Genomic DNA, 27,170 nt, shown 5'->3' on the forward strand with positions numbered 1-27,170 from the left:
GCAGGATCTGAGATTTTATCCTGTTTGCAAGCCAACAAGTTAGCCTGACAGTTTCAAAGATTCTGGTAGAAGACACAAGACTCCTGGGATAGAGACAAACGATAGTTTATTACTTTCAGCAATAGTAGTTTCTGGAGTATCAACATTTCTGCACTGACTCACTGAGCTTCAGTTTTCAGAGGGTGATATGAAGAGAGCTGGATGACCTTTGCATATACAGTGGGTTGCATTTCATAAGAACTTGGAGCTTAGGGAAGCTGAGTCTTTTATAATGGACAGCTATAAAAAATAATGGGTTCCAGAAAAAGACATTATTATATGGACAGTAAGTGTTCCTGCCTTTTGCTATAGGGGGAGACACTATCTCTATTTTTACTATACAAAATTCCCTGAAAAGAGACTGGTATGAGAAATGGTAAGTTCCTCATTTGCATAATGTGCAGAAATTCAAGAGACTATGGAGAATTGTCTCCAGCAACATGTTAAGGTAAATGTTGGAAGTATAAAGATGAGTAAGATACATTCATTTTCATCCATGAGCTCACATTATATTGGAATAAACACATCCATAATTATAATACAGTGCAATAAGTACTAAACAGCCATGTTAACAGAGTTCTGTAGGAATATAAAGGAACAGCTACTGATTTTGCCTAAGAAGAACTATGAAAGGCTTCACAGATCATGATACATTTGAGTTAGTAACAAATTGTATGATGAAGCAACCTCAGGGGTGGAGGGAGTTAAGAAAGACTTCTGAGAAGCATAGTTGCTTGATCAAAGATGAAGACGTAGTAGGGACTTACCAAATGCAAGCAGAGGGCAAGGGCATTCCAGAACAGATATATGAGGAAGCTGGGTGTATTTAGAGAACTGCAGACAGTTCAGTGTTTTAGTCAAGTTTGTTTCCATTAAAAATGACAGAAACCTAACTCAAACAGTTTTCAGCCAAAAAATCAGGACTGGCTAATGTAGTCAGGAAGTCCAGCAGTGCATGTGCTGAGAGGTTTGGCTAGATACAGGAGCTGGATGAATATAATCAAATTACTCTCATCTTCTAGCCTTATCTCTGTTGGCTTCATTCACAAACATTGTGGAACAGGTGGCTCTTGGCAACTCTAGACTTATATTGCTCTAAGATTTAGCAATCTTGGCAAAAAGAAAGCACTCTTCTTTCTGTGTAGCTCCAGCAGAAATTCTAAGGTAGGCTCCAGCCAATCTGACTGGGATTACATGGTCATCTTTAAGTCAATCACAACAGCCATGAGACAGGAATACTGTAATTGTCAGGATTTGGATCACCTGGGGGTATAGGTGATCCTATACCCCTAAAAACTGGGATGGGGACCAGAAGCACATGCACTGCAAACTGGGGAAGAGAGTAGTTCCCCAAAGAGATGGTGAGCAGATAAAAAGAAATGCCCTCTACATTTCACATCTTTGGTGCCCAATATCTGTATATACCCTTCTTCCCACTTACACAGGTTTTAAAATGCTTTTGGTAGCATAGTGCATGTGGCTACCCACACAGCTGAAAATACACTCTCCCTTCTCCAAAGAAAGATAACCCAATGTATTGGTCAATTATTGCTTACAGCTCCAAGGCCAGGTTCTTTGGGTAAGGTGCATTCTCAGTGAGGCCCAGATACAGGTCTACATCTCAACTAATCAGTATATGATTTTAGCAAGAAAACAAGATAGCCACACTATTCATTCCATTTGGAAAACGAGAGAATGAGAAACAACATAGAGTGGCCCAGGCCCATAGTTGTGTATTTAAATCAAACGTAGGCGGTTGATACATGACAGTTCCTCATAACAATATAAATCAGCTTTTTAAATCACCCAACTTCCCACTCCCTGCCACAAACTTACACACACCGAAATGAGAATCTGAGGTAAAGAGTCTCTGGAATATATCATACATTCTATGAAACCAGGGAATATCTTCATTCTCTAGTATATGTTCAGTACAAAGAACAATGCCTGACACATGGTAACTATGTGTTGAAGGAATGACTAGATATTCTTAAAGATGCTCATAAGAATTCTAAATGAGTCACGTATATAGACAATGAGTACCTAAAATGATATTTATCTAAAGGTAAGTATCAAATCACAGTTATGTTATTATCTCCAAAACATTTTGAAATATGAGTTTCACTGATTTTTATCTGGGGACAAGTTTTCTAAGGTTCTTTACATGGTTGCAAGCTGTTGTCTCCCAAAAAGTAAGTGGTTATCTAAAACATCCAATACCAATTACCTTTTTGCTTTACAGTTTTATTGAAGTATAATTTACATATAACAAAACTGCCTATATTTAAATTGTACAATTTGATAATTTTAGACATATGTTTAACTTGTGAAACAATCACTGAAATCAAAATAGTGAACTCATCCATCAAACCCCAAAATTTCTTTGTTTACCTTTGTAACCTTTCCTTTCTGTCCTTCATGTTCCTCCCTTCCTCAGTCTACTACTGATCTGCTTTTTGTCACTATAGGTTATCCAAACGTAAGTATCAAATAATGGTCAAAATAAATTATTTTACAATTATAAGTTTAGTAATAGTTTTCTGTAGATTTCAGTAGAATGAAAGTAGGCTTTGCAATTGACTTTGTAGGTTTTTTTGAGTGACTTCAAATATACTGTGAATACTATTTAAGCAAAGTTTTATTTAGAAGAGAGAGTAAGCTATGTCATAAAGGATTTTATTGTCTTTGTGAATTTTCTCTGTTTTTAGAATGTTACATGTAAATGGAATTTAGAGTTCAGCTGTGCTATATTTACTGCTTAAATATATAGAATTACAAAAGGGAAAATATATAAATAGCAATAATCATTTGCAAAGATTTTTAACAGTATCATAATGAAAAAAAATCTGGTTTTGATGGCTTTTTAGACCTAAAACAGCAAAAGAGAATGAAAGTGAGCCAGATACTTAGATGAATTCTTTATTCTGAATTTATTTTTCCAGAAGCTCATATTTTCTATTGTGGTTTTTTCAGAAGACAGAACAGTTCCTTAATTTGCAGTTGCACACTGCCCTGTGCTAAAGTTTAGTTTCTATAGTTTACTGGGAAAGTGAATTTATTATTTTTGTCCTTTCAAATATTTTTTTGGCATTAACTTTTGGATAGATTATTCTCACTCAGAAAAGGTCATTTAAATCTTTTTTTATTACTTTCCTACTTGGACTCAGTATATTCCCGACATGGCATGTACTTCCACAAATGCTAAAGAACAAAATCTTATGATTGTTTTTTGGATCCATGTCTCAAACTAAATTATCTCCTTACAGAACCTCTCTCCCTCTGGATGTATTCATTCTTGTTTGCATATGAAAAATTTCAATCCTATCTATAGAAGCTATACTAGTTGGTTATTTTTTGTTGGGGTGGAGTTGTTTGCTTTTTCAGACAAAGGGTAACTTTTGAAATTGCATAATTGAAAATATAATTATTCAAATAGAATTTGTTTTTAATTTGTTCATCAATTCAGGCCATCAAATGTTTTTTGAATGTGCTTTGAATGTACTGTATGCCCAGCACCAGACAAGGCTTTGCATAACTTTGCCCTTTAGGAATTCATAATTTTTATGTTGCCCTATCTTAAATGGTTTCTTAATTTTATCTTTTCTCAATATGACTATTTTTCAAAGGAATATATTCATCTCTACTTTGTTCAGACTTATAAACTACTCAGAAGATAAATTTAAGCCAAACCATATTGTGTTCTTGTGTATTTAATGCACAGTGTATACAAAAATCAATGAAAAAACTTGAAATTTTTCATGATAGTTAAATGACCTAAATGTCACTCTTATCTATAATAACAGAGTATTTAAAACTATATTATAAAATATCAGAAAAATTTAAATTTCCCCAAATATGTACTTTATTTTTAACCTATTATAATTGAACGTGCTATTACCTCCAAAATAATACAAATTCTGAACTTCACTGATTTCATCTGGGGCCAAGTTCAATGAATAAATTCTACTTTCTCTCTAATGGTCTTCAAATCATTACAAACTGCTGCCTACCAAAAAACAAATGACTATCTAAAACACCCAATACCAATTAACTTATTTTTGTATAGTTTTGTACAGGTATAATTGAGGTATATTATAATATAATGAGCTGTATATTTTAAATTGTATAATTTCATAATTTTTCATGTATGTATAACCTGTGAAACCATCACCAAGATCAAGATATAAAAGGTATTTGTCAAACTCAACACTTGTTCATTTTTTGTAATCCCTCATTTTATTTTTCTGCCCCCACCCTTCCCAGGTTACCACCAATCTGCTTTTTGTCACTTTAGATTAATTTGCATTTTTCTAAAGTTTTACGTAAATGAACTCATATAGTATATACTCTTTTTTGGTCTGGCTTCTTTTACTTAGCATAATGCATTTGAGATTCATCCAGGTTGCCACATCCAGGTTGTTTCATCTTACCAATATACCATAATTAGTTTATTCATTGGATTTATTTATTTGTGGATTATTTATCAGTTTACCATTTTTAACTATTTTTTTAACTGAAAGGACTATATATTTCAAAATAAAACAGACTTACCATTCCTATTAAAGAAGTACTAATGTGCTCAATGTATACCATACAGCATCACATATTTATTCTGTTAGGAGCCTCTAGCTTCCAGACTTCTGACAGCTGCCAGAATAAAAATGACAATATTTTAGTTTTATGATTTCTTAGGAAACTAATGGAATCTGCTAGTGCTTTTGTTCCCAGGTTTTGCTTTAAAAATGCATGTGAACTAGACTCAGCCTTTAGTGATTAGAGAATAATAAAACGTTTTTACTGGAAAGGATACTGAATCACTCTTCTCAGTGCAGTAAACAAATGTTAGCAGTCCAAAAACAGAAGACACATTTTTACTTATTATTTTTAAAGCTACTTGAGTTTCCTCCTTCTTGATAAAAAATTGGTGATTAAACTATTTCTATTAAGAAGGCACCACATGCAAGATACAAAATCAATATACAAAAAATATCAGTTGTTTCTATACACTAATAATGAACTATCAGAGAGGGAACTTAAGAAAGCAACCCCATTTATAATTGCATCAAAAAAAACCCCTAGGAATAAATTTAATCAAGGGGGTGAAAAACCTGTATGTTGAGAACTGTAAGACATTGATGAAAGCAATTGAAGGAGACAAAAATAAATGGAAAGATATTCCATGTTTGTGGATTGGAAGAATTAATATTGTTAAAATGTCCATACTACCCAAAGCAACCTACAGATTCAGTTCAATCCCTACCACAACTCCAATGGCATTTTTCACAAAAATGGAACAAACGATCCTAAAATTCATATGGAACCACAAATGACCCCAAATAGCTGAAGCAACCATGAGAAAGAAGAACAAAGCTGGAGGCATTGCACTTCCTAGTTTCAAACTATATTACAAAGTTATAGTAATCAAAACAGTATGATATTGCCATAAAAACAGACACATAGATTACTGGAAAAGAAGAGAAAGGAAAAAATGACCAGAAATAAACCCATTCACGTGTGGTCAGTTGATCTATGGCAGAGGAGCCAAGAATATACAGTGATGGAAAGGTCAGTCTCTTTAATAATGGTTTGGGAATATTGGACAGCCACATGCAAAAAAATGAAACTTGACCCCCCTATCTTACACTATACACAAAAAATAACTCAAAATGGATTAAAAACTTGAATGTAATACCTGAAACCATAAAACTCATAGAAGACAACATAGGCCGAAAGCTCCTTGACATCAGTCTTTGTGATGATTTTTTTGGATTTGACACCAAAAACACAGGCAACAAAAGCTAAAATAAGCAAGTAGGACTACATCAAACTAAAAAGGTCCTGCATAGCAAAGGAAACCATCAACAAAGTGAAAAAGCAGGCTATCAAATGGGAGGAAATATTTGCAAGTTACATATCTGATAAGGGGTTAATATACAGAATATATAAAGAACTCATATAACTCAATAGCAAAAAAAAATCTGATTAAGTATTATTCAGCCTTAAAGAAAGGAAATCCTACCATTTGTAATAACCTGGATGCACCATGAAGGCATTATGCTAAGTGATATAAGTCACACAGAGAAAGACAAATGCTACGTGATCTCACTTTTATGTAGAATCTAAACGAAAACAAACACAAAAAACCTCATAGATACAGAGAACAGATTGGTGGTTGCAGGAGGCAGGGGTCAGGTGGGGAAGGTGGGTGAAGTGGGTAAAAGGGGTCAGAGGTGCAGACTTCCAGTTACAAACCATGGGGAGGTAATGCACAGCATGGTGACATAGTTAATAACACTGGTTGTACATTTGAAAGTTTCTAAGAGAGCAGATCTTAAAAGTTATCATCACACACGCAAAATTACAACTAAGCATGGTGATGGATGTTAACTAGATTTATTGTGATGATCATTTCTTTCTCTATATATACAGGTGTTTTACACCTGAAACTAATATGTTTTATGTCAATTATATCTCAATTTTTAAAACAAACACCGCAAGTCAGACTGCTCATCCTTTTCCTCGCTAAGGTGTTATATTTTCAATTGTGATGTGACAACTTAGATAGTGAAGCACATTGTGGGAGAAACCATTTTGACTTTTCAGTGTTTACTGAAGTATTTTAGATGAAAAAATATAATTAAGCATTTTATCAGTGTTTTGTTTTTAATTTTTTTCTGTATAGTTTCATGCCAATGTAGTTTTCTAATGAAAGTTATAGACTCTGAATGGTGTATTTTTAAATCTTTCAATCTCTGAGCTCTCTGAAATTTTGCTACTTGGCAAGGATGGCCACGTCCTGTCATTTGATTTACATTTTCAACAATGAATTAGAGAGTTAAAATAACTTTACTTTATAGTCATAGGTTATCATTAAAATTCAGTTGACCCAGTTAACTCTGATTTTTATATTTTAAATTTATTATTTAAAAGGTAAGATCTTTACTTGGTGGTAACCCAGGTACGGAATTTTTTTTTTTAAGGGCTTCAAATGCTTGGCTTATTTATTTGTTTGTTTGTTTGTTTGTTTGTTTATGGCTGTGTTGGGTCTTCATTTCTGTGCGAGGGCTTTCTCTAGTTGTGGCAAGTGGGGGCCACTCACTATCGCGGCCTCTCTTGTTGCGGAGCACAGGCTCCAGACACGCAGGCTCAGTAGTTGTGGCTCATGGGCCTAGTTGCTCCACAGCATGTGGGATCTTCCCAGACCAGGGCTTGAACCCCTGTCCCCTCATTAGCAGGCAGATTTTCAACCACTGCGCCACCAGGGAAGCCCCGGAATTTTTTAAATAATAAAAATATTCCCATTAGCTATCTGTTTTATACATGGCAGTGCACATATGTCAATCCCAGTCTCCCAATTCATCCCACCCCCCACTGTGTCCACACGTCCGTCCTCTACATCTGGGTCTCTATTCCTGCCCTGCAAATAGGTTCATCTGTACCATTTTTCTAAATTCCACATATCTGTGTTAATACACGTATTTGTTTTTCTCTTTCTGACTTACTTCACCCTTTATGACAGACTCTAGGTCCACTGCCATGTGTAAAACGGATAGCTAGTGGGAACCTGCTGTATAGCGCAGGGAGCTCAGCTTGGTGCTCTGTGGTGACCTAGAAGGGTGGGATTGTGGGTGGGGGGGTGGGAGGGAGGTCCAAGAGGGAGGGGATATATGTATACATGTAGCTGATGCACTTCGTTGTGAAGCAGAAACTAACAACATTGTAAAGCAACTATACCCCAATTTTAAAAAAAAACAGTTTATTTAAAAAAATATATTCTCTGGCCAAGTTTCAAAGGTATCCTATTTGAGGAGATTTTTTTTCTCCTTTTAATAACTATACTGATGTTCTTCTGAACTTTTAAATAAAATTTTAATTTTAAAATATTCAACTTACATGGCTATAATATAAGAACAGATTTGCTGACATCTTTTGTCTCTTATTCCCTGGTCTTTGGTACTTTTTGTCTTTTAAATATTCCTCTACTGTAATTTAATGATTAAGAAGGAGCAGATATTCATGCATATATACTCAATAGTTCATATTTATCCAGAAGTCACTTCATAACGTTTTTCTTACTAGCACAGACACTAAAAACTATATAAAACAAATGTATATCACAAACAGTTATAAGACAAACACTCTTATAACTACCACACAAGTCAGGAATAGAACTGCCAGTTATCCCCAGAAACTTTTATGGATCCCAACGCAGCCACAAGCCTATCTCTCCTCCAGAAAGTAAGCAGTTCCTCTTTTTTCTTTTATGGTTTATCACTCGGGTGTACATCTTTTAAAACTGTAGCTTAGTCTTGTTTGTTTTACTCTTGTGTCTTTCAGTGTACAAGTTCTCCTTCCATTGCCTTTTCCCCACTTTATAATTTAATTGTTGAAGATCCCCAGCCATTTAACCTGTAGAGATTCCAAAAGCCTGGATTTTGCTGATCATAGTCTCATGGTGTAGTTAAGCATGTTTCTCCCTCCTCTGTATTTCCCGCAAATTGGTAGCCACATATAGAGGCCTAGCCAAGGTCAGTTTCGCTTGTTTGTTTTTGACAAGACTATGGGTGATATTGTGTTCTTTCATTAGGAAGCACAAAATGTCTATCATCATTCTGTGATGTTAACAGTTGTGATTCCTCAACTCCCTACATATATTAGATCATTTAGGGGATTGCAAAATGGAGATATTCTTGTTCTTTCACTTCTTTTCATTTATTGGCTGGAATACATCCCTTAATCTACTATTTGGTTAGTTGTGTTATTGTATGTATAGAAAAGGTGGAATAAATGCTTGATTCTTCACCTTTGTTTACCAGTTTTGGAAATAATGAGTTGGCTTTCTTTCATCCGCTAAATGTGAATAATGTTTTGTTGTTGTATCATTTTGAACTTCTGAATTTAATCATATTTGACCTGTTGCAATCCATTGCAATTTTTGTCCTTACTGAAGTTCATGTTGTCCCATTTCTGGCTGGTGAGATCTTCTTCAAGCTCCCAGAGTTCTTTTAATGTGACTCCAGGTTTGATACCTTTTACAGCTTGCTTTCTAGTATGACAAGGTGTTCCAGGCTCAGCTGGAGAACGGACAGGAATTATGAATTTATCTATGAGGATGCTGTGAACCAGTGGTTGTAAACTGGTATTGAGGGGCCAAAATTAGCCACCAGCCATGTTGTCCCTTTTTATTGTCAAAAGAAATAAATCATTATTCAAGAGCAAAAAAAATCAATTTTTTTTAGCATTTACTATATGCCAGGTGTTGTACTAGTTTCTGGGAATATGGTGGTTAATAAGAGATAAAGCTGCCCTCAGGGAATTTACAATCTGATGAGGAAAACAATACAAGCCAAAACACTATCAAGTAAACTTGTAGGACCCTAGGATGGTGTGAGTCTTAGAAGGGTCCTAATTCAGGGTATTGGAGGTCAAAGAAAGATTTTCAAGTAATATGTTATTTAATCTCCTATTTAAAACTTAAGTGTTCCAGGTGAAGAAAGATAAGGGGAAATTACTCAAGGCAGAGAAAGTATAGATGAACCTGATTTCCTTTAGTTAGAAAAGCCATCAGCATGACTGTATAAAACATATTCTGTTCCAAAACTTCCAGAAATCTGATCCTGTGTCCAGTCTTTCTGTTACCACTGCCTTTTCTCTTGCCAGAAACGACCACAAGTAATATTTTTCTCCACAGAATCCAAGTTTTAAATTGGAGTCATTTCTGTCCTAATCCAGACTGGATAAGTTGGTATCACTTACTGTTGATTTTTTCTTTTTTTCCAAGATGAGTTTTCCAGAATCAACCTTGCTATTCCATCTTACGTGTTGGCATTTTAATTACCATAATATTTACCCCTCCAATGAACTGTCTTTTCTAGCTGACATTCATACTTAATTGCAGCCTTCTTTACTTTTAAAGATATGATTCTTGTACTTATTCTACTATTTATTCCTTTATCCATGTCAGAAGGAATCACTGAAACAGCTTATCTGTGACAAAATACAAGGAAAACTATAATTATTAGCTTATTATCTATATTGAAATTGATCATGATGAATTTCATTCTAATGTATTATTTCAGTAAGAATATTGATCTGACCATTTTGGAGCAACACTGTTGGCCTTCTCTCAGCACAGATTTTTCTGACACTTTGGTCCATTTCTATTTCTTGAGAAAACTGTTTTAAACTGCTAAAGTATAATTTCCGAAAAGGTAAAATTATGATTTTCAGGCAAATATGAAGTAAACATGGGTCAAAGATTTTATTCAATTTGTTAATTAGTGATGGAACCAGTAAGATGTTAATACAAATTCAAAGAACATTGAGCTATTTATAGACAACTGAATATGGGAATGTTAGAATAAGATAGCTGAGTTCGATACAAAACTGATTAGTATCCTGTATGTTAAGCTATATAACCTTTGGGGTTATTGTTTTTTTCACCAAACAGAAGAATTAGCATATAGTTAGTTAGTAAACAATGAGTGTAACAAAGTACATTCCCCTAATCCTTGGGTGGCTCTGTGTCCCATATGACACTGAAAAGACCTGTTACATTTTTTTTTTTTGCCTTTTATTCAAGTTGTGAATGATTTTGAATAAGATTTCAAAAATCTCTTAGACTGGATTAGAGAATTTTCTTTGGGTCTGAGGATTGTTCATGAATAACTGATGAAGTAAGCTCTGTTTTAGTATACTTAATAAGTTTTGTATTCCAATGTCAGACAACTGCCTAACGATTAATCTTTAATATTGAAGTTTTGAGGAGAATAAATCATTTTTATTGGACATCAAAGAAAGGCAAAGGGAATTTCTATATGCTTAATAGATTTAAAGTAATTTGCTATAGAATAAACTCTCTATATTTTTATGTTCCCTAGGGTTTTCCTGGAGATATTGGGATTCCTGGACAAAATGGCCCTGAAGGATCAAAGGTAAGGGAAAAAAAAGAAAAAGAAAAACAGAAGAAGAAAAAAGTATGGTATCTATAGTTTTCTAATGTCAAATCTCAATGAATGGGTAAAAAAATATTTTAGAAATATCAGAACATTTCTAGATATTTTTGAGCTGACTCAGTGCATTTAAAAAACCTTGTACAGCTTGTTTTGAGATAATCAGGAAGTAGTTTGCGTGTCTGGTTGTTCTTTTGGTATCATTTGTTTAGTAGGAGTTTGTTTATACAGCCTCTTGGGTTCAGGTCATTGAAAATGATTTTTCTGGTTTGGTCTAGACTTAGATTAAGGTGACAGTATTTGCAAAGCACATAAATAACTGAAAAAATGATTTCTTATAAGAGGTGAAAAAAATTTAAAACCCCAAAAACCTATAGCCTACACTAAATGGATGAGAGTTTTCTGACCACTAAAACCCTTTAGGGCCTATTAAATATCCACTGATTAAAATAAAAGAAAGCCTATGGTGTTCTGGAATTTATACATAGCACAAACTACCTGCAGAAACCTAATCATTTCTAACTTCCTTTACTGTTGTTGTGTATGTATACTAGAAGTTATCCATGGAAAACCTTTAAATACCAAGCTTTGCCAAGCAGGCTGACATAGAATGAGCATTGTAAACAAATAAAGTATTGTGAATAGACACAGAACGATGAAATAGCCTGAAGTTTGGAGAACTGGCAGGTTATGAAGTGTAGCTGCTGTGGAAGATTATTAGTGTGAGTAGAGAGGAAGTTTTAGGGGATGAAGCTGGAAAGGATATTAATATAGCTATATTTGTTAGTGTACTATACTGTCAAGTACTACAGTACTGTAGTAAATGTTTTACAGATATCTCATTTAATCTTCACAACAGCTTTATGAGGTAGATTTTATCCCCATTTTATAGATAGTTAAGTTATTCCCTCAGTCACATAACTATCAGGTGACTTAGTCAGGATTCTAACCCAGACATGATTTCAAAGTCTGAGCTCTTAACCACTGAGTTTGGGGATTAAATTGTGGGGAAGGTTTAAGACCTTGTTGAAGAGTTTCTACTTCTACCATGGGTGTCATGGAGTAATCAAAGATTTTTAAGTAGTAAAGTATCCTAAGTGATTTATGTTTTAAAAAAGATACCTCTTATGTCAGCATGGAGGATGGTTTAACAAGAGAAAAAATGAAGGCAAAGAGATGAGCTAGAAAAAGCTAGAAAAGAAGTTATAAAGATCTGAAGTGAAACAGAACATTCATTCAATCAACAAATATTTACTGGCTGCCTCATATGTGACAGCCATTGTGCTAGACCCTAGGGCTACAAAGATGAAAAGTCCTGCTCCCTACTTTCAAGAAACTTACAATCTAGAGAAATATATACAGGAAATTCTTTATAATAACCATGTGAATAACATATAATATGTGATACTGTGTGAGTATATGGTTAGGGGATTCAGATTACTCTTTGTAGAGAAGGTAGCACTTGAGCTGACATGATGAATGAGTCAGAATTTGCAGACAGACAAGTAAGATATATGGCATTCAGGAAAAGGAAACTTGTAAGAGGATGAAGGTGCAGTATTTGGAACACATTTGTACTAAAAGTTATTCATTCTTTATGTGAAATTCAAATCTAACTGGGCATCCTGTATGTTATCTGAAAACACTACTGTCCACCTAACAACTCTCCCTGTACATATTCAGCCGTATTTCCCCCTTCCTTTCTGTCTCCACAGAAAAGTTATTCCTCCCCCTCCCCAGTATTCAAATTTCACATATGTTTTGTATCAAACCCTCCCCTGACTCCTGAATGACCTCATGCCATCAATTATCACCTTTATCCTGATCTCTCCTTTGACTCAAAATTTCCTATCTTTGCCCTTGAAAGCATTTTCACTGCCAATGTTTTAGTTTAGGCCCTATTTATTCTTCACCAGGATTAGTGTAATAGCCCTCTAATTGTTCTTCTTACCACCATTCTGGCATTTCTTCAAATCTACATCCAAACTACTGATGTAATAATGTTTGTAAAGTATAGATTTTATCATGTCATTTTTGTACTTAAATTCTTCAGTATCTCCATAGCTTCCAGGTTAAGGATGATAATTCTTTACTTTTTACACAAGGTTCTTTATGACCTACTCTCTCTCTCTAACTCTGTTGTCATCTAGTCACATCTCCCATTGCTCTTTCAAAAGCGTTACTCCAGGTAGACTATTTAGAGTACCAAACCATGCCATACTTGTTCAAATCTCACAGCTTCCTGCATGCTGGTTTTTTTTTTTAATCTGGATCTGTGCCCTACTTATCTAGCTAACACCTACACATCACATGCCACATTATCCAGGAAGCTTTTACTGTTCCTCTCAAATCTAATTGAGATGTTTCTTCTCTGTATTCCTAAAAAAATCTATCAAGCACGTATCTTCATATAACTGCTGATTTTCTTATCTCTATATTAGACTATAAGCTTTTTGAGAAAGACACTAATTGGTTTTATACATATCACAATAACCATGATAATATCCATAGCACATAATAGGAACATAATAGATATTGGCTGAGTGGATGATTGATTGAATGACTATTTAAAAGCTAATTCAGAAATAGAAACAATACAACTTGGTAACTGATTAAATGAAGGTGATGGGAGAAAGAGAAGTCAAAGATAAAACTGGGACTATGACTTGGGTTACTGATGTCATTGACTTAACTAAGGAACTCAGAAGGGGGAATAGGTTTGGAAGATGGGGAAGACAAGAAATTTGATTCTGGGTATATTTAGCTTGTGGTATCTGGTTGACGTCGAGACAGAAATAATCAATATCTAGTAGTAAACCAAATCCCAAAGTAGAAATAGTAGCATGAACGGACATTGAGAGAGAGAGGTAGTATAGAGAACTGAGTTGAGAATTTCTCATATGTAATTTAGCCCCTTACCTGCTGTATACTTAGGAACTTGAACTTGATGCATATATAAACACATTCATTTTTCCATTCATTCAGTAATTCATTCATTTAACATTTATTGAGTTTCTTTTATGTTTTAAGCCAAGTACTAAATGTGGGATGATAAAGATTTCTGAACTATGGTCCCTCCCCTTGATGAGATTACAGTTAAGAGAGGTTGGAAAAAAAGAAAAACCACAAAATATTGTAAGACATGCTATATAAAAGAGTTGGTGAAGGGCTATGAGATAATTGACAACAGATTCTGCCTTAGGAAATTGGGAATTACTTCAAGAGAAAGTGATAATTGAACTTAATGTTTTTTTCTTCTGTAGGGTTTCCTAACTTTAAAAAAAGTTTATTGATGTATAGCTAATATACAATATTATATGTTACAGGTGTACAACATGGTGATTCACAATTTTCTAAAAATTAAAAAACTTTTAAATTTTATATTGGAGTATAGATGATTAATCATGTTGTGTTAGTTTCAGGTGTACAGCAAAGTGATTCAGTTATACATATACATGTGTCTATTCTTTTTCAAATTCTTTTCCCATTTAGGTTGTTACAGAGTATTGATCAGCATTCCCTGTGCTATAAAGTATGTCCTTGTTAGTTATCTATTTTAAATATAGCAGTGTGTACATGTCAATCCCAAACTCCCAATCTATCCCTCCCCACAACTTTTCCCCCCTGGTAACCATAAGTTCATTCTCTAAGTCTGTGAGTCTGTTTCTGTTTTGTAAATAAGTGCATTTGTATCCTTCTTTTAAAGATTCCACATATAAGTGATATCATATGATATTATTCTTTCTCTGTCTGACTTACTTCACTTAGTATGATAATCTCCAGGTCCATCCATGTTGCTGCAAATGGCGTTATTTCATTCTTTTTTAATGGCTGAGTAATATTCCATTGTATATATGTACGACATCTTCTTTATCCATTCATCTTTTGATGGACATTTAGGATGCTTCCATGTCATGGCTATTGTGAACAGCACTGTAGTGAACACTGGGGTGCGTGTATCCTTTCTAACCATGTTTTTCTCCGGATATATGCCCAAGGGTGGGATTGCTGGATCATATGGTAACTCTATTTTTAAGTTCTTAAGGAACCTCCATACTGTTCTCCAGAGTGGCTGTACCAATGTACATTCCCACCAGCAGTGTAGGACGGTTCCCTTTTCTCCACACCCTCTCCAGCATTTATTGTTTGTAGACTTTTTGATGATGGCCATTCTGACTGATATGAGGTAATATCTCATGGTAGTTTTGATTTGCATTTCTCTAATAATTAGTGATGTTGAGCATCTTTTCATGAACTTCTTGGCCATCTGTATGTCTTCTTTGGAGAAATTTCTATTTAGATTTTTTGCGCATTTTTTGATTCAGTTGTTTGCTTTTTTGGTATTGTGCTTCATGAGCTGTTTGTAAATTTTGGAGATTAATCTCATGTCAGTCACATCATTTGCAAATATTTTCTCCCTTCTATGGGTTGTCTTTGATTTTGTTTATGGTTTCCTTTGCTGTGCAAAAGCTTTTGAGTTTAATTATGTCCCATTTGTTTATTTTTGTTTTTATTTCCATTACTCTAGGATATGGATCAAAAGATATTGCTGTGATTAATGTCAAAGAGTATTATGCCCATATTTTCCTCTAAGAGTTTTATAGCATCCGATCTTACATTTAGGTCTTTAATCCATTTTGAGTTTATTTTTTGTGTATAGTGTTAGAGAATGTTCTAATTTCATTTTTTTACATGTATCTGTCCATTTTTTCCAGCACCACTTATTGAAGAGACTGTCTTTCCCCCATTGTGTAGTCTTCCTTCCTTTGTCATAGATTAATTTACCATAGGTGCATGGGTTTATTTCTAGGCTTCCTATCCTGTTCCATTGGTCTATATTTCTGTTTTTGTGCCAGTGCCACACTGTTTTGGTGATTGTGTCTTTTTTTTAATTTTTTTTTTAAAGAAGATGTTGGGGGTAGGAGTTTATTAATTAATTTATTTATTTTTGCTGTTTTGGGTCTTCGTTTTTGTGCAAGGGCTTTCTCTAGTTGTGGCAAGCGGGGGCCACTCTTCATCACAGTGCGGGGGCCTCTCACTATCGCAGCCTCTCTTGTTGTGGAGCACAGGCTCCAGACGTGCAGGCTCAGTACTTGTGGCTCACAGACCTAGTTGCTCTGCGGCATGTGGGATCCTCCCAGACCAGAGCTCGAACCCGTGTCCCCTGCATTAGCAGGCAGATTCTCAACCACTGCACCACCAAGGAAACCCTGGTGATTGTATCTTTGTAGTATAGTCTGAAGTCAAGGAGTGTGATACCTCCGTTTTTCTTTCTCAAGATTGCTTTGGCTATTCAGTGTCTTTTGTGTCTCCCTGTAAATTTTAAGATATTTACTCTAGTTCTGTGAAAACTGCCATGTGTAATTTGATAGGGATTGCACTAAATCTGTATATTGCCTTGGGTAGTTTAGTCATTTTGACAATGTCGATTCTTCCAATCCAAGAACAGGGTATATCTTTCCAAATGTTTGTGTCATCTTCGATTTCTTTCATCAGTGTCTTATAGTTTTCAGAGTACAGGTCTTTTGCCTCCTTAAGTAGGTATATTCCTAGGTATTTTATTCTTTTTCATGCATTGGTAAATGGGATTGTTTCTTTCATTTCTCCTTCTGATCTTGCATTGTTACTGTACAGAAATGCAACAGATTGCTGTGTATTAATTTTGTGTCCTGCAACTTTACCAAATTCATTGATGAGCTCTAGTAGTTTTCTGGTAGCATCTTTAGGATTTTCTATGTGTTTTTTTTAATGTGTTTTCTATGTGTTTCTATCATGCCATCTACAAACACTGACAGTTTTACTTCTTTTCCAATTTGGATTCCCTTTATTTCTTCTTCTTCTCTGATTTCCATGGCTATAACTTCCAAAACTATGTTGAATAAAAGTGGCGAGAATGGATATCCTTGTCTTGTTCCTGATCTTAGAGGAAATGCTTTCAGTTTTTCATCATTGAGTGTGATGTTAGCTGTAGGTTTGTCATATATGGCCTTTATTATGTTGTTGGTATGTTCCCTCTATGCCCAATTTCTGGAGAGTTTTTATCATAAATGGATGTTGAATTTTGTCAAAAGCTTTTTCTGCATCTATTGAGATGATCATTTGGGTTTTCAGTTTGTTGATGTGTTGTATCACACTGATTCATTTGCAGATATGGACAAATCCTTGCATCCCTGGGACAAATCCCCCTTGATCATGGTGTATGATCCTTTTAATGTAGCTCTTTTTAATTTTATACATAATAGTTTGTACCTCTTAATCCCTACCCCATCTTGCGCTCCACCCCCTAGCTTTATGTTTTAAAGTATGCATATCATACTAGGTGAAGAACACAAGATAGCTTTGTAAATCCTCTTCAGTTTGTAAATTTTGTTTCTATTAAATTTTTGTTAAGAACAATGTCAGAGAACTTAAGAAAGGCAGTTGACCTTTTGAATAGTATTATAATAGTAATCTTTAATACTTCCTTCTCATTACTTCCTTTGGTCTTAAAATTACAGTATAAAAGTGGGACAAAAGATCTGAAAGCCAGATATTTTAATGAATATTAATGGTTGAATTTCCAGTGGATAGTAGTTACTTTTTAGATTGCTTTATCTGAATTTTTTCAGTAAACATGAGCTTGTAGCCTCATCAGCACCAACATTATGAGACTAATTGTTTTTCTACACATGACTGAATTTTAATATAATATCCTAGATGATTTAATCAAAAGAACCAGAAAATTTTAAAGGAAGAGGAATATTATTTTACGTTTTATAGGTTGGGAAGGGTCTGTTTTTGTCTCTCTTTTTCGTCCTTCCTATTTGCCTCAAAATTGTTTCTAGAAACAGAAGGGAAAAGTAGAGCCAAACATACTGACCCTATTTGCATGATGTGTTTCTTTAGTTGTATACACTATGTCATGGAAGCATCTTAAAACTTCCTTTATTTTCGTATATATGTCTTCTTTAGAAAGTGGGGACAATAGGGCTTCCCTGGTGGCGCAGTGGTTGAGAGTCTGCCTGCCGATGCAGGGGACGCGGGTTCGTGCCCCGTCCGGGAAAATCCCACATGTCACGGAGTGGCTGGGCCCGTGAGCCATGGCCTCTGAGCCTGCGCGTCCGGAGCCTGTGCTCCGCAACAGGAGAGGCCGCAAAAGTGAGAGGCCTGCGTACCGCAAAAAAAAAAAAAAAAAAGTGGGGACAATATAAATTATTCAAGTTCTGTTTCGGTTATACAAGATGGTCATCAAAAATATCATGAGCACTCTGTTTGAAATATGTGGTTACACTATTTGCAAACCCTTCCAGAGCAATTTGGCACAGCTCTAAAGAAGCCTTTTATTTTCTCCTCATCTTCTTCCAGTTGACTAAAAACCTCAAACTAACATTGGAAACTTGTGTTAACTATGGTTCTGTTGATTGTGGGATTTTGTGTGTATGTATATGTGTATATAGATACAAAGCATAGTTCAACAAGACTTCTTGAGAGCTACCCAGTTTGGCAGTCTGTTTTCAAGCATCCCATAACATTAGCAAAACCACATCCCTTGCTGCTTACTGCAGAACGTGAGCACCCAATAAATATTCTCTGTTCTCCAGTAAACAGAGGAATAACTTATTTGTTGCCATAATGGTTTATGTTGTTCCTTTGGTTATGGAATTAAGGATGGTAAAGCAGGCTGTTCTTGTTTGTTGTATAACATCCCTGGTAAGTTATTAGAAAAAGCCTATTCGTGAGGTTATGTTACAGAAATATGGAAATAGTTTTTACACTGAGTTATTAAAATATGTTATGTGTTTATCTGTATAACTAACAGATTAGTTATATTAGTTATAATAGGTCTGGTGAACTAACTTAATAAGAGGAAAATGCATTCCTAAATACTTCTCTGAGATCACCTCAAGCCAGCCCTGAAGATTCACATTCCAAAATCAAGATTTTGTTCACAGATTTCTTATTTTAACCATTTTATTTTCCAGGCAGCATTTAGTTAGCTGAGAAGTATTTATTGAGTTTATACAATGGGCAATGGACTTTGTTAAGCAATTACTTGGAAATAAGATTAAAACATGCTCTTCTGTCTACTAGGAACTTGTAATCCACTGGAAACATGAGATTTCCACAGTGAAAAGTTAAAAAGTAAACTAGGCAGCACATAATAAATGGATAAGGAGCTCAGAGAAGACAATAATTTGTGTGGCCATTTTTCTGAGACACTTCATAGAGAGATCACGATTTGAGTTGGATGAGTTGGATTTGGCCAAGTAGAATGAAGGAATGAGAGATTTTATGCAACAGGTACAAAACCAACACAATGATGGAGGTGTGGAAATAAACCTACCTGACTTAAAAAAAAGAGTTAATAGGTAGATTGTGACTGATCTTAAATATAAAGTTGAGGAGCTTGAATGCTAATAAGCCCATGGAAGTTTTTTTTTTAATTGTGGTAAAAAGCATATAACATAAAATCTACTCTCAACAAATTTTTAAGTGTACAGTACAGTACTGTTAACTATATGCATAGTTTTGCACAGCAGATCTCTAGAATGTTTTCATCTTGCATGACTCAAACTCTATACCCATTTAACAGCAACTCCAATTTCTACCTCCCCCAACCACTGGCAACCATCACTCTCTTTCTGCTTCTATGAGTCTGACTACTTTAGATACCTCATATAAGTAGAATCATGCAATATTTTTGTGTGTGTGTGGGGTACGTGGGCCTCTCATTGCCGCGGCCTCTCCCGTTGCGGAGCACAGGCTCCGGAAGCGCAGGCCCAGTGGCCATGGCTCACGGGCCTAGCCACTCCGCAGCATGTGGGATCCTCCTGGACCGGAGCATGAACCTGTGTCCCCTGCATCGGCAGGTGGATTCTCAACCACTGCACCACCAGGGAAGTCCTAATCATGCAATATTTGTGTTTCTGGGACTGGCTTATTTCACTTAGTATAAGGACTTCATGGTTCGTCCATATTATAGCCTATGTCAAATTTTTGTTCTTTTTATTTATTTATTTTTTTTAAAAACACAACATGTTTATATTTTAAAACACAACCAAAATACAAAACAGTATAGTAAATTGATGGCAGTAAAATATGGTATTTCATTTGCATTGCATGACGTATGGTTAACATCCTTAGTCATAAATGAGTTCTTAGAAACCAGTAATGAAGATGTTGATATATCAATAGAATGAGGGAAAAAAAAACAGAAGAAAATGAAATAACACAAGTAACTAGGAAGGATTAAGCATATATGAAGATGACTGAGCTGAACAATAACAGAAGAAAAGCAATTTTTTGTAAAATCATATTACCAAAGATTAGAAATTTAACATTTGTACAGTTTTAGGAAACATACCCATGTAAACACTGGGGGACAAGGTTGACGAGGTCCTGTCTATGTAGTAAGGGGAAATCTAGTTTGGACTCAAAACTATAAATTTGGGATATACTTAGTCCTAACAGTTCCAATTCACTGGAATTATTTCAACAAATTAGTTGGATAAATTTACAGTTTATATATAAACCATGTTTACTGCATAGAAAATTTGTAGCTAGTATTTGGACCCCCCAAAAATGACTTGCATATTAATTTGTTTATCAATACACCCAAAAGGATGTGCACAAAGTTTACACAGTGAAGCGAAATAGAATTTTGTTCTTTTTAAAGGCTGCATAATAATAGTCCATTTTCCAATAGTCCAAAAACCCACATTTTCTTTATTCACTCATCTGTCAATGAACATTAAGGTTGTTTCCACCTATGGGCATACCTTGGAGATTTTGCAGTTTCAGTTCCAGACCACTGCAACAAAGCAAATATCACAACAAATCCAGTCACACAAATTTTTTGGTTTCCCCTGCATACAGAAGTTATGTTTATACTATACTGTAGTCTATTAAGTATGCAATAGCATTATGTCTAAAAAATGTACATACCTCAATTAAAAAATACTTTATTAGTAAAAAATGCTAACCATCATCTGACAATGCAGGGTCGCCAGAAAGTTTCAATTTGTAAAAAATGCAGTATCTGTGAAGTGCAATAAGGTGAAGCTTAATAAAATAAGGAATGCCTGTGTGAACATGGTAGTGCAGATATCTCTTGAAATCCTGTTTTTTATTCTTCTGTATAATATCCAGAAGTGGGATGGCTGGATCATATGGTAGTTCTATTTTAATTTTTGGAGGAACTGCCATACTGTTTTCATAGTGGCTGTACCATTTTACATTCTCGCCAACAGTGCACAAGGTTTCAAATTTCTCTACATCTTTGCCAATACTTGTTATTTTCTGTTTGTTTGTTTTATAATGGCCATCCTAACAGGTGTGAGGTGGTCTCTCATTATGGCTTTGATTTTCATTTCCCTGACGATTAGTGACATTGAACAATTTTTCTTGTGCCTCTTGGCCATTTGTACATCTTATTTCCAGAAATATGTGTTCAAGTCCTTTGCCCATTAGTTTAATTGTGTTATTTGATTTTTGCTATTGGGTGGTAGGAGTTCCTTACATATTTCAGATATTAAACCCTGTCAGGTATTTGGTTTGCAAATATTTTCTCCCATTCTTTAGGTTGTCTTTTCACTTGGTTGATTGTTTTCTCTACTGTGCAGAAGTATTTAGTTTGATGTAGTCCCAGTAGTCTCTTTTTGCTTTTGTTGCCTTTGCATTTGGTGCCGAATCCAAAAAATCATCACCAAGACTGATGTCAAGGAGGTTTCTGCCTATATTTTCTTCTAGGAGTTTTATGGTTCAGGGATTACTAGTCTTTAATCCATTTGCTCATTGATGTAAGCGTATTTTAAGTTGATTTATGTGTATCATGTAAGATGAGGTTCAATTTCATTCTTCTGCATGTGGATATCCAGTTTTCCTAACACCATTTGTTGAAGAAACTACCTTTTCTCCATTGTTTAGTTTTGGCACCCTTATCAAAGACCATTTGATGGTATAAGCATCAGTTTATTTCTGGGCTCTCTATTGTGTTCCATTGGTCTATATCTCTGTCTTTTTGCTGGTAAAAAACTGTTTTGATGATTGTAGCTTTGTAATATGTTTCGAAGTCAAGAAGTGTTATTCTTTCTCAAAGTTGTTTTGGTCAGGGTCCTTTTTGGTTCCATATGAATTGTAGAATTCTTTTTTTATCTCTATCTGCAAAAAATTCCATTGGAATCTTGCTAAGGATTGCATTGAATCTGTAGATTGCTTTGGGCAGTATGGACATTTTAAGAATATTAAGTCTTCCAGTCCATGAATATGGGATGTCTTTCCATTGTTTGTGTCTTCTTTAATTTCTGTCAGTAATGTTTTGTAGTGCAGGAGTCCCCAACCCCCAGGCTGTGGACGGGTACCCTGTGGGGCCTGTTAGGAACTGGGCCCCACAGCAGGAGGTGAGGGGCGGGCAAGTGAGCGAAGGTTCATCTGCTGCTCCCCATCACTCCCCATCGCTTGCATTACTGCCTGAACCATACCACTCCCACTATCCGTGGAAAAATTGTCTTCCACGAAACTGGTCCCTGGTGCCAAAAAGGTTGGGGACCACTGTTGTAGTGGACTATCTTTCCATTTATTTGTGTACTTTTTAATTTCTTGCATCAAATCTCATAGTTTTCAGTGTACAGGTCTTTCACCTCCTTGGTTACATTTATTCTCATGTGCTTTATTCTTTTGGGTGCAATTGTAAATGGGATTGTTTTCTTAATTTCACTTTTTGATGGTTATTAGTGCATAGAAATGCAACAGTGTATTGATTTTGTATCCTGCAACTCTACTCAATTCATCTATTACTTCTAACAGTTTTTTGGTGAACTCCTTATGGTTTTATATATATGGTGTTGTGTCATCTGCAAATAGTGACTGTTTTACTTCCTCTCTAATTTGGATACTTTTTCTTTCTTTCTTTCTTTCTTTCTTTCTTTCTTTCTTTCTTTCTTTCTTTCTTTCTTTCTTTCTTTTCTTTTCTTTCCTTTCTTTCTTTCTTTCTTTCTTTCTTTCTTTCTTTCTTTCTTTCTTTCTTTCTTTCTTTCTTTCTCTCTCCCTCTCTCCCTCTCTCCCTCTCTCCCTCTCTCCCTCTCTCCCTCTCCCTCTTTCCCTCTCCCTCCCTCCCTCCCTCCCTCCTTCCTTCCTTCCTTTCTTTCCCTAATTGCCGTGGTTCAGACTTTCAATTCTATGTTGATTAAAAGTGGCAAAAGTGAGCATCTTTTTATTGTTTCTGATCTCAGAAAAAAAGCTTTCAGGTTTTCATTGTTGAATATGATATAAGCTGTGGATTTGTCATATATGGACTTTATTATGTGGAGGTACATTCCCTCTATACCCACTTTGTTGAGGGGTTCTTTTTTAATCATAAGTGGATATTTTGTCAAATGCTTTTTTTTACATCTATTGAGATGGTCATATGATTTTTATCTTTTATTTTGTTAGTGTGTTGTATCACCTTTTTTTGATGCAGAGATTTTGAATCATCCTTGCATCCCTGGGATAAATCCCATTTGATTTTGGTGTATGATACTTTTAACGTACTCTTTTTTATTGAAGTATAGTTGACTTACAGTACTGTGCTTTATGGAGGCTGTGTCTCTGTGCACCCACTTGTGCTAGCAAGGTATAGGGAGAGTGCAAAAATGGTGTTCACCAGAACCTCCATCCACAAAGTCCCAACTCATACCTGCCCCTTCAGCAGTCACTTTAAGATTAACAAATGAATCTCCTTCACATATAGTCCAGGCACTTCTCTAACTACTGCCTTTACACTAAGTCTCAGGAAGTGTGAGACCATGTGTGAGTCACTCAAAAGGAGTATCTCAGATTTCACAGCCCCCCAGTTCCCCTGGATTGATTCCCATTGGGTTTCCAAAGCCAGATGTTTTGGGGGCCTCATTTTTTCAGTGTAGGTATCAAGGTTTGACACAAACCCCTTGCATCTCAGGAAGTAGCTCCATACCCATGAGAGCCCTCCCTATTGTGGGTTGCTTAATGGAGGTGGGTTTTTTGGTGAAACCACATGTCTACCTCTCCTACCTATTTAAATGTGCCTCTTTTATCCTTTGTCTTGGAGGAGCTATTTAGCTAGTTCTTTTTCAGTGGTAATTGTTTTGTATGTAGCAGTAGAAGCAGTTGATTTGGTGTGTCCATGGGAGGAGATGCCATCTTAGACTGCCCCCAATTGCTAGTTTTTCCAAGGACTTTTGTATATATTCATCAGAGATATTGGCCAGTGATTTTATTTTCTTGTAGTGTCTTTATTTGACTTTGATATCAGGGTAATGCCTCGTAAAATGAGTTTGGAAGTATTACCTTCTCTTCAGTTTTTTGGAAGAGTTTCAGAAGGATTTATGTTAATTCTTTTTGTAATGTTTGGTAGACTTATCCAGTGAAGTCATCTGGTCCTAGACTTTTATTTACTAGGAGTTTTTTGATTACTGATTTAATCTCCTTGTTAGTTATAGATCTGCTCAGATTTTCTATTTCTTCATGATTCAGTTTTGGTAGGTTGTATGTTTCTAGGAATTTTATCTATTTCTTCTAGGTTATCCAGTTTGTTGCTGATATTAGTCTCTTGTGATCCTTTTTATTTCTGTGGCATTAGTTCTAATTTGCCTTGTTTCATTCTGATTTTATTTGAACCTTATCTTATTTTTCCTTAGTCTAGCTAAAGACATCAATTTTATTGATCTTTTCAAAGAATCAGCTTCTAGTTTTGTTGATTTTTTCTATTGTTTTTCTACTCTTAATTCATTTATTTCTCTTCTAATCTTCATTATTTTATTTCTTCTGTTAACCTCGGACTTAATTTGTTCTCCCTTCTCTAGTTCCTTGAGGTGTAAGGTTAGGTAATTTATTTGAGATCTTTCTCCTTTTATAATGTAGATGTTTACCACCATAAAATTCCCTGTTAGTATTGCTTTTGCTGTATCCCATAAATTTTGGTATGTTGTGTTTTCATTTTTATTTGTCTCAAGATATTTTCTAATTTCCATTTTGATTTTGTCTTTGGTTCTTCAGAAGTGTGTTGTTTAATTTTCACCTAGTTGTGAATTTTTCACTTTTCCTTCTACTATTGATTCTAGTTTGATTCCATTGTGGTTAGAAAAGATAGTTGGTATGATTTCAATCTTATTATATTTGTTAAAAACTCGCTTTGTGACCTAATATGTGAGCTATGCTGGAGAATGTTTTGTGTGTGCTTGAAAAGAATGTGTATTCTGCTACTTTGTTCTGTATATGTCTGTTAGGTCCATTTGGTCAATGCCATTGTTCAGATCCTCTGTTCCCTTATTGATCTTCTATCTGGTTGTTGTATCAATTATTGAAAGTAAGGTATTGAAATCTCTTGCATTTATTGTGTTGCTCTCTCTTCTATTCTGTCAGTTTTTGCTTAACATATTTGTGTACTCTGATATTGTGTGCATATTTATGAATAATAGTTATATTTTCTGGCGAATTAATGAAGAAAGTTATCATTGGTCAATGTCCTTATTTGTTTCTTGAGATAGTTTTGACTTAGTCTGTTTTATCTGATGTAAGTATGACACCCCTGCTCTCTTTTGGTTATCATTTGCATGGAGTATCTTTTCCATCCTTTCACTTTCATCCTATGTGTGTCCTTAAATCTAAATTTAGTCTCTCATAGATACAACTATGGATTTTTTTATTCAGCCACTTTAAATCTTGATTGAAGACTTTAGTCCATTTACATTTAAAGTAATTACTGATCAGGAAGGACGTACTATAGTCATTTTGTTAATTGTTATTGCTTTCTGTCTTGTAACTTCTTTGTCCCTCTTACATTTCTTGCTATTTTCCTTTACGTTTCATTGATTTTTTTTTTCTGTAGTGACATGCTTTGATTCCTTCCTGATTTCCTTTTGTGTATCTCTTATAGGTATTTTCTTTGTGATTATGATGGAGCTTACATAAAACATCCTATGGTTATAATGCTCTATTTTAAGCTGATAACAACTTAACTTCAAATGCATACAAGAGCTCTACTCTTTTTCTCTGTGGAAGATATTGAGAGGAGTGAGATGATGAAAGAGATGTTTTAGGAAGAATAATAATAGTAAATTATTGTTATGAATTTGGTGAATACATAGGGAAGAAAAGCAAAATACCGGTTCAGAAACTGTTGCAAACACTAATCAATGTGAAGTGAATAAGAAGAAGGAAATAATACTTATTGAGTCTCTGTTATATTCCAGGTACCATTTTATTTGTTGTAACAAATAAAATTTATTACCTTATAATGCTTATGATAACATGATTCTACAGATAAGGATACTAAGGTCATGTCCCTAGTAAGCTTCAGAGCTGGAATTCAAACTCAATTTCAGATTTTATACATTTTACATTAAAAATTTTTATGTGTTTCCATTGTATATATCATACAGTGTGAAGTAAGGGAAAAACAAATACCATATATTAACACATATATGTGGAATCTAGAAAAATGGTAGAGATGAACCTGTTTGCAAGGCAGAAATAAAGACACGGATGGATGTAGAGAACAAACATATGGACACTAAATGGGGAAAGAAGGGGTGGGATGAATTGGGAGTTTGGGATTGATATATCCACACTAATACATATAAAATAGATAACTATTGAGAACCTGCTGTATAGCACAGGGAACTTTACTTAATGTTCTGTGGTGACGTAAATGGGAAGGAAATCCAAAAACGAAGGGATATATGTATACATATAGCTGGTTCACTTCGCTGTACAGCAGAAACTAACACAACATTGTAAAGCAACTATACCCCAATAAAAAAATGTAAACATTTAAAAACTCCAAAAAATTTTTTTTGTGTTTAACATGATAAATATGAAACATGTACACAGTTTTAAAAATAATAATAAAACAAACCCTATTATTGGTAAGAAAAGATCATTGGAATCCCATGTGCATCCCTCACTAATCATATCTGTCTCTTCCCTTCTGGCATTAACAGTTAACCATTCTCTTGTTTTCATCATAGTTTTACCATGTATATACTGATAATATTTGTTAGTTTGCTTGTTTTTGAAATTCATATAAATAACATCATACTACAGTAAGTCCCCTACATATGAACCTTCAAGTTGCAAACTTTCAAAGATGAGAAATGTGCATTTGCATGTCCAATCACATAAGTTAGTTCATGTGTCTGGTGTACATTGTCACGTGTGTGTGTCCTCTACAAGTGGTTGTGC

The 27,170-nt window shown here is 34.9% G+C and overlaps 1 protein-coding gene across 1 annotated transcript in view; it reads left to right on the forward strand.

The window, feature by feature from the left end:
- COL24A1 (collagen type XXIV alpha 1 chain) overlaps nucleotides 1-27,170 on the forward strand; it is a 400,363-nt gene that overhangs the window by 154,702 nt on the left and 218,491 nt on the right. The window contains exon 20 of the mRNA XM_081222837.1: nucleotides 10,920-10,973. Within this exon, the coding sequence (XP_081078963.1) occupies nucleotides 10,920-10,973 (54 nt within the window). The remainder of the gene's footprint in view (nucleotides 1-10,919; nucleotides 10,974-27,170) is intronic.

The sequence above is a fragment of the Mesoplodon bidens genome, assembly GCF_964165515.1.
Source record: "Mesoplodon bidens genome assembly, chromosome: 2".
Classification (NCBI taxonomy): Eukaryota; Metazoa; Chordata; class Mammalia; order Artiodactyla; family Ziphiidae; genus Mesoplodon; species Mesoplodon bidens.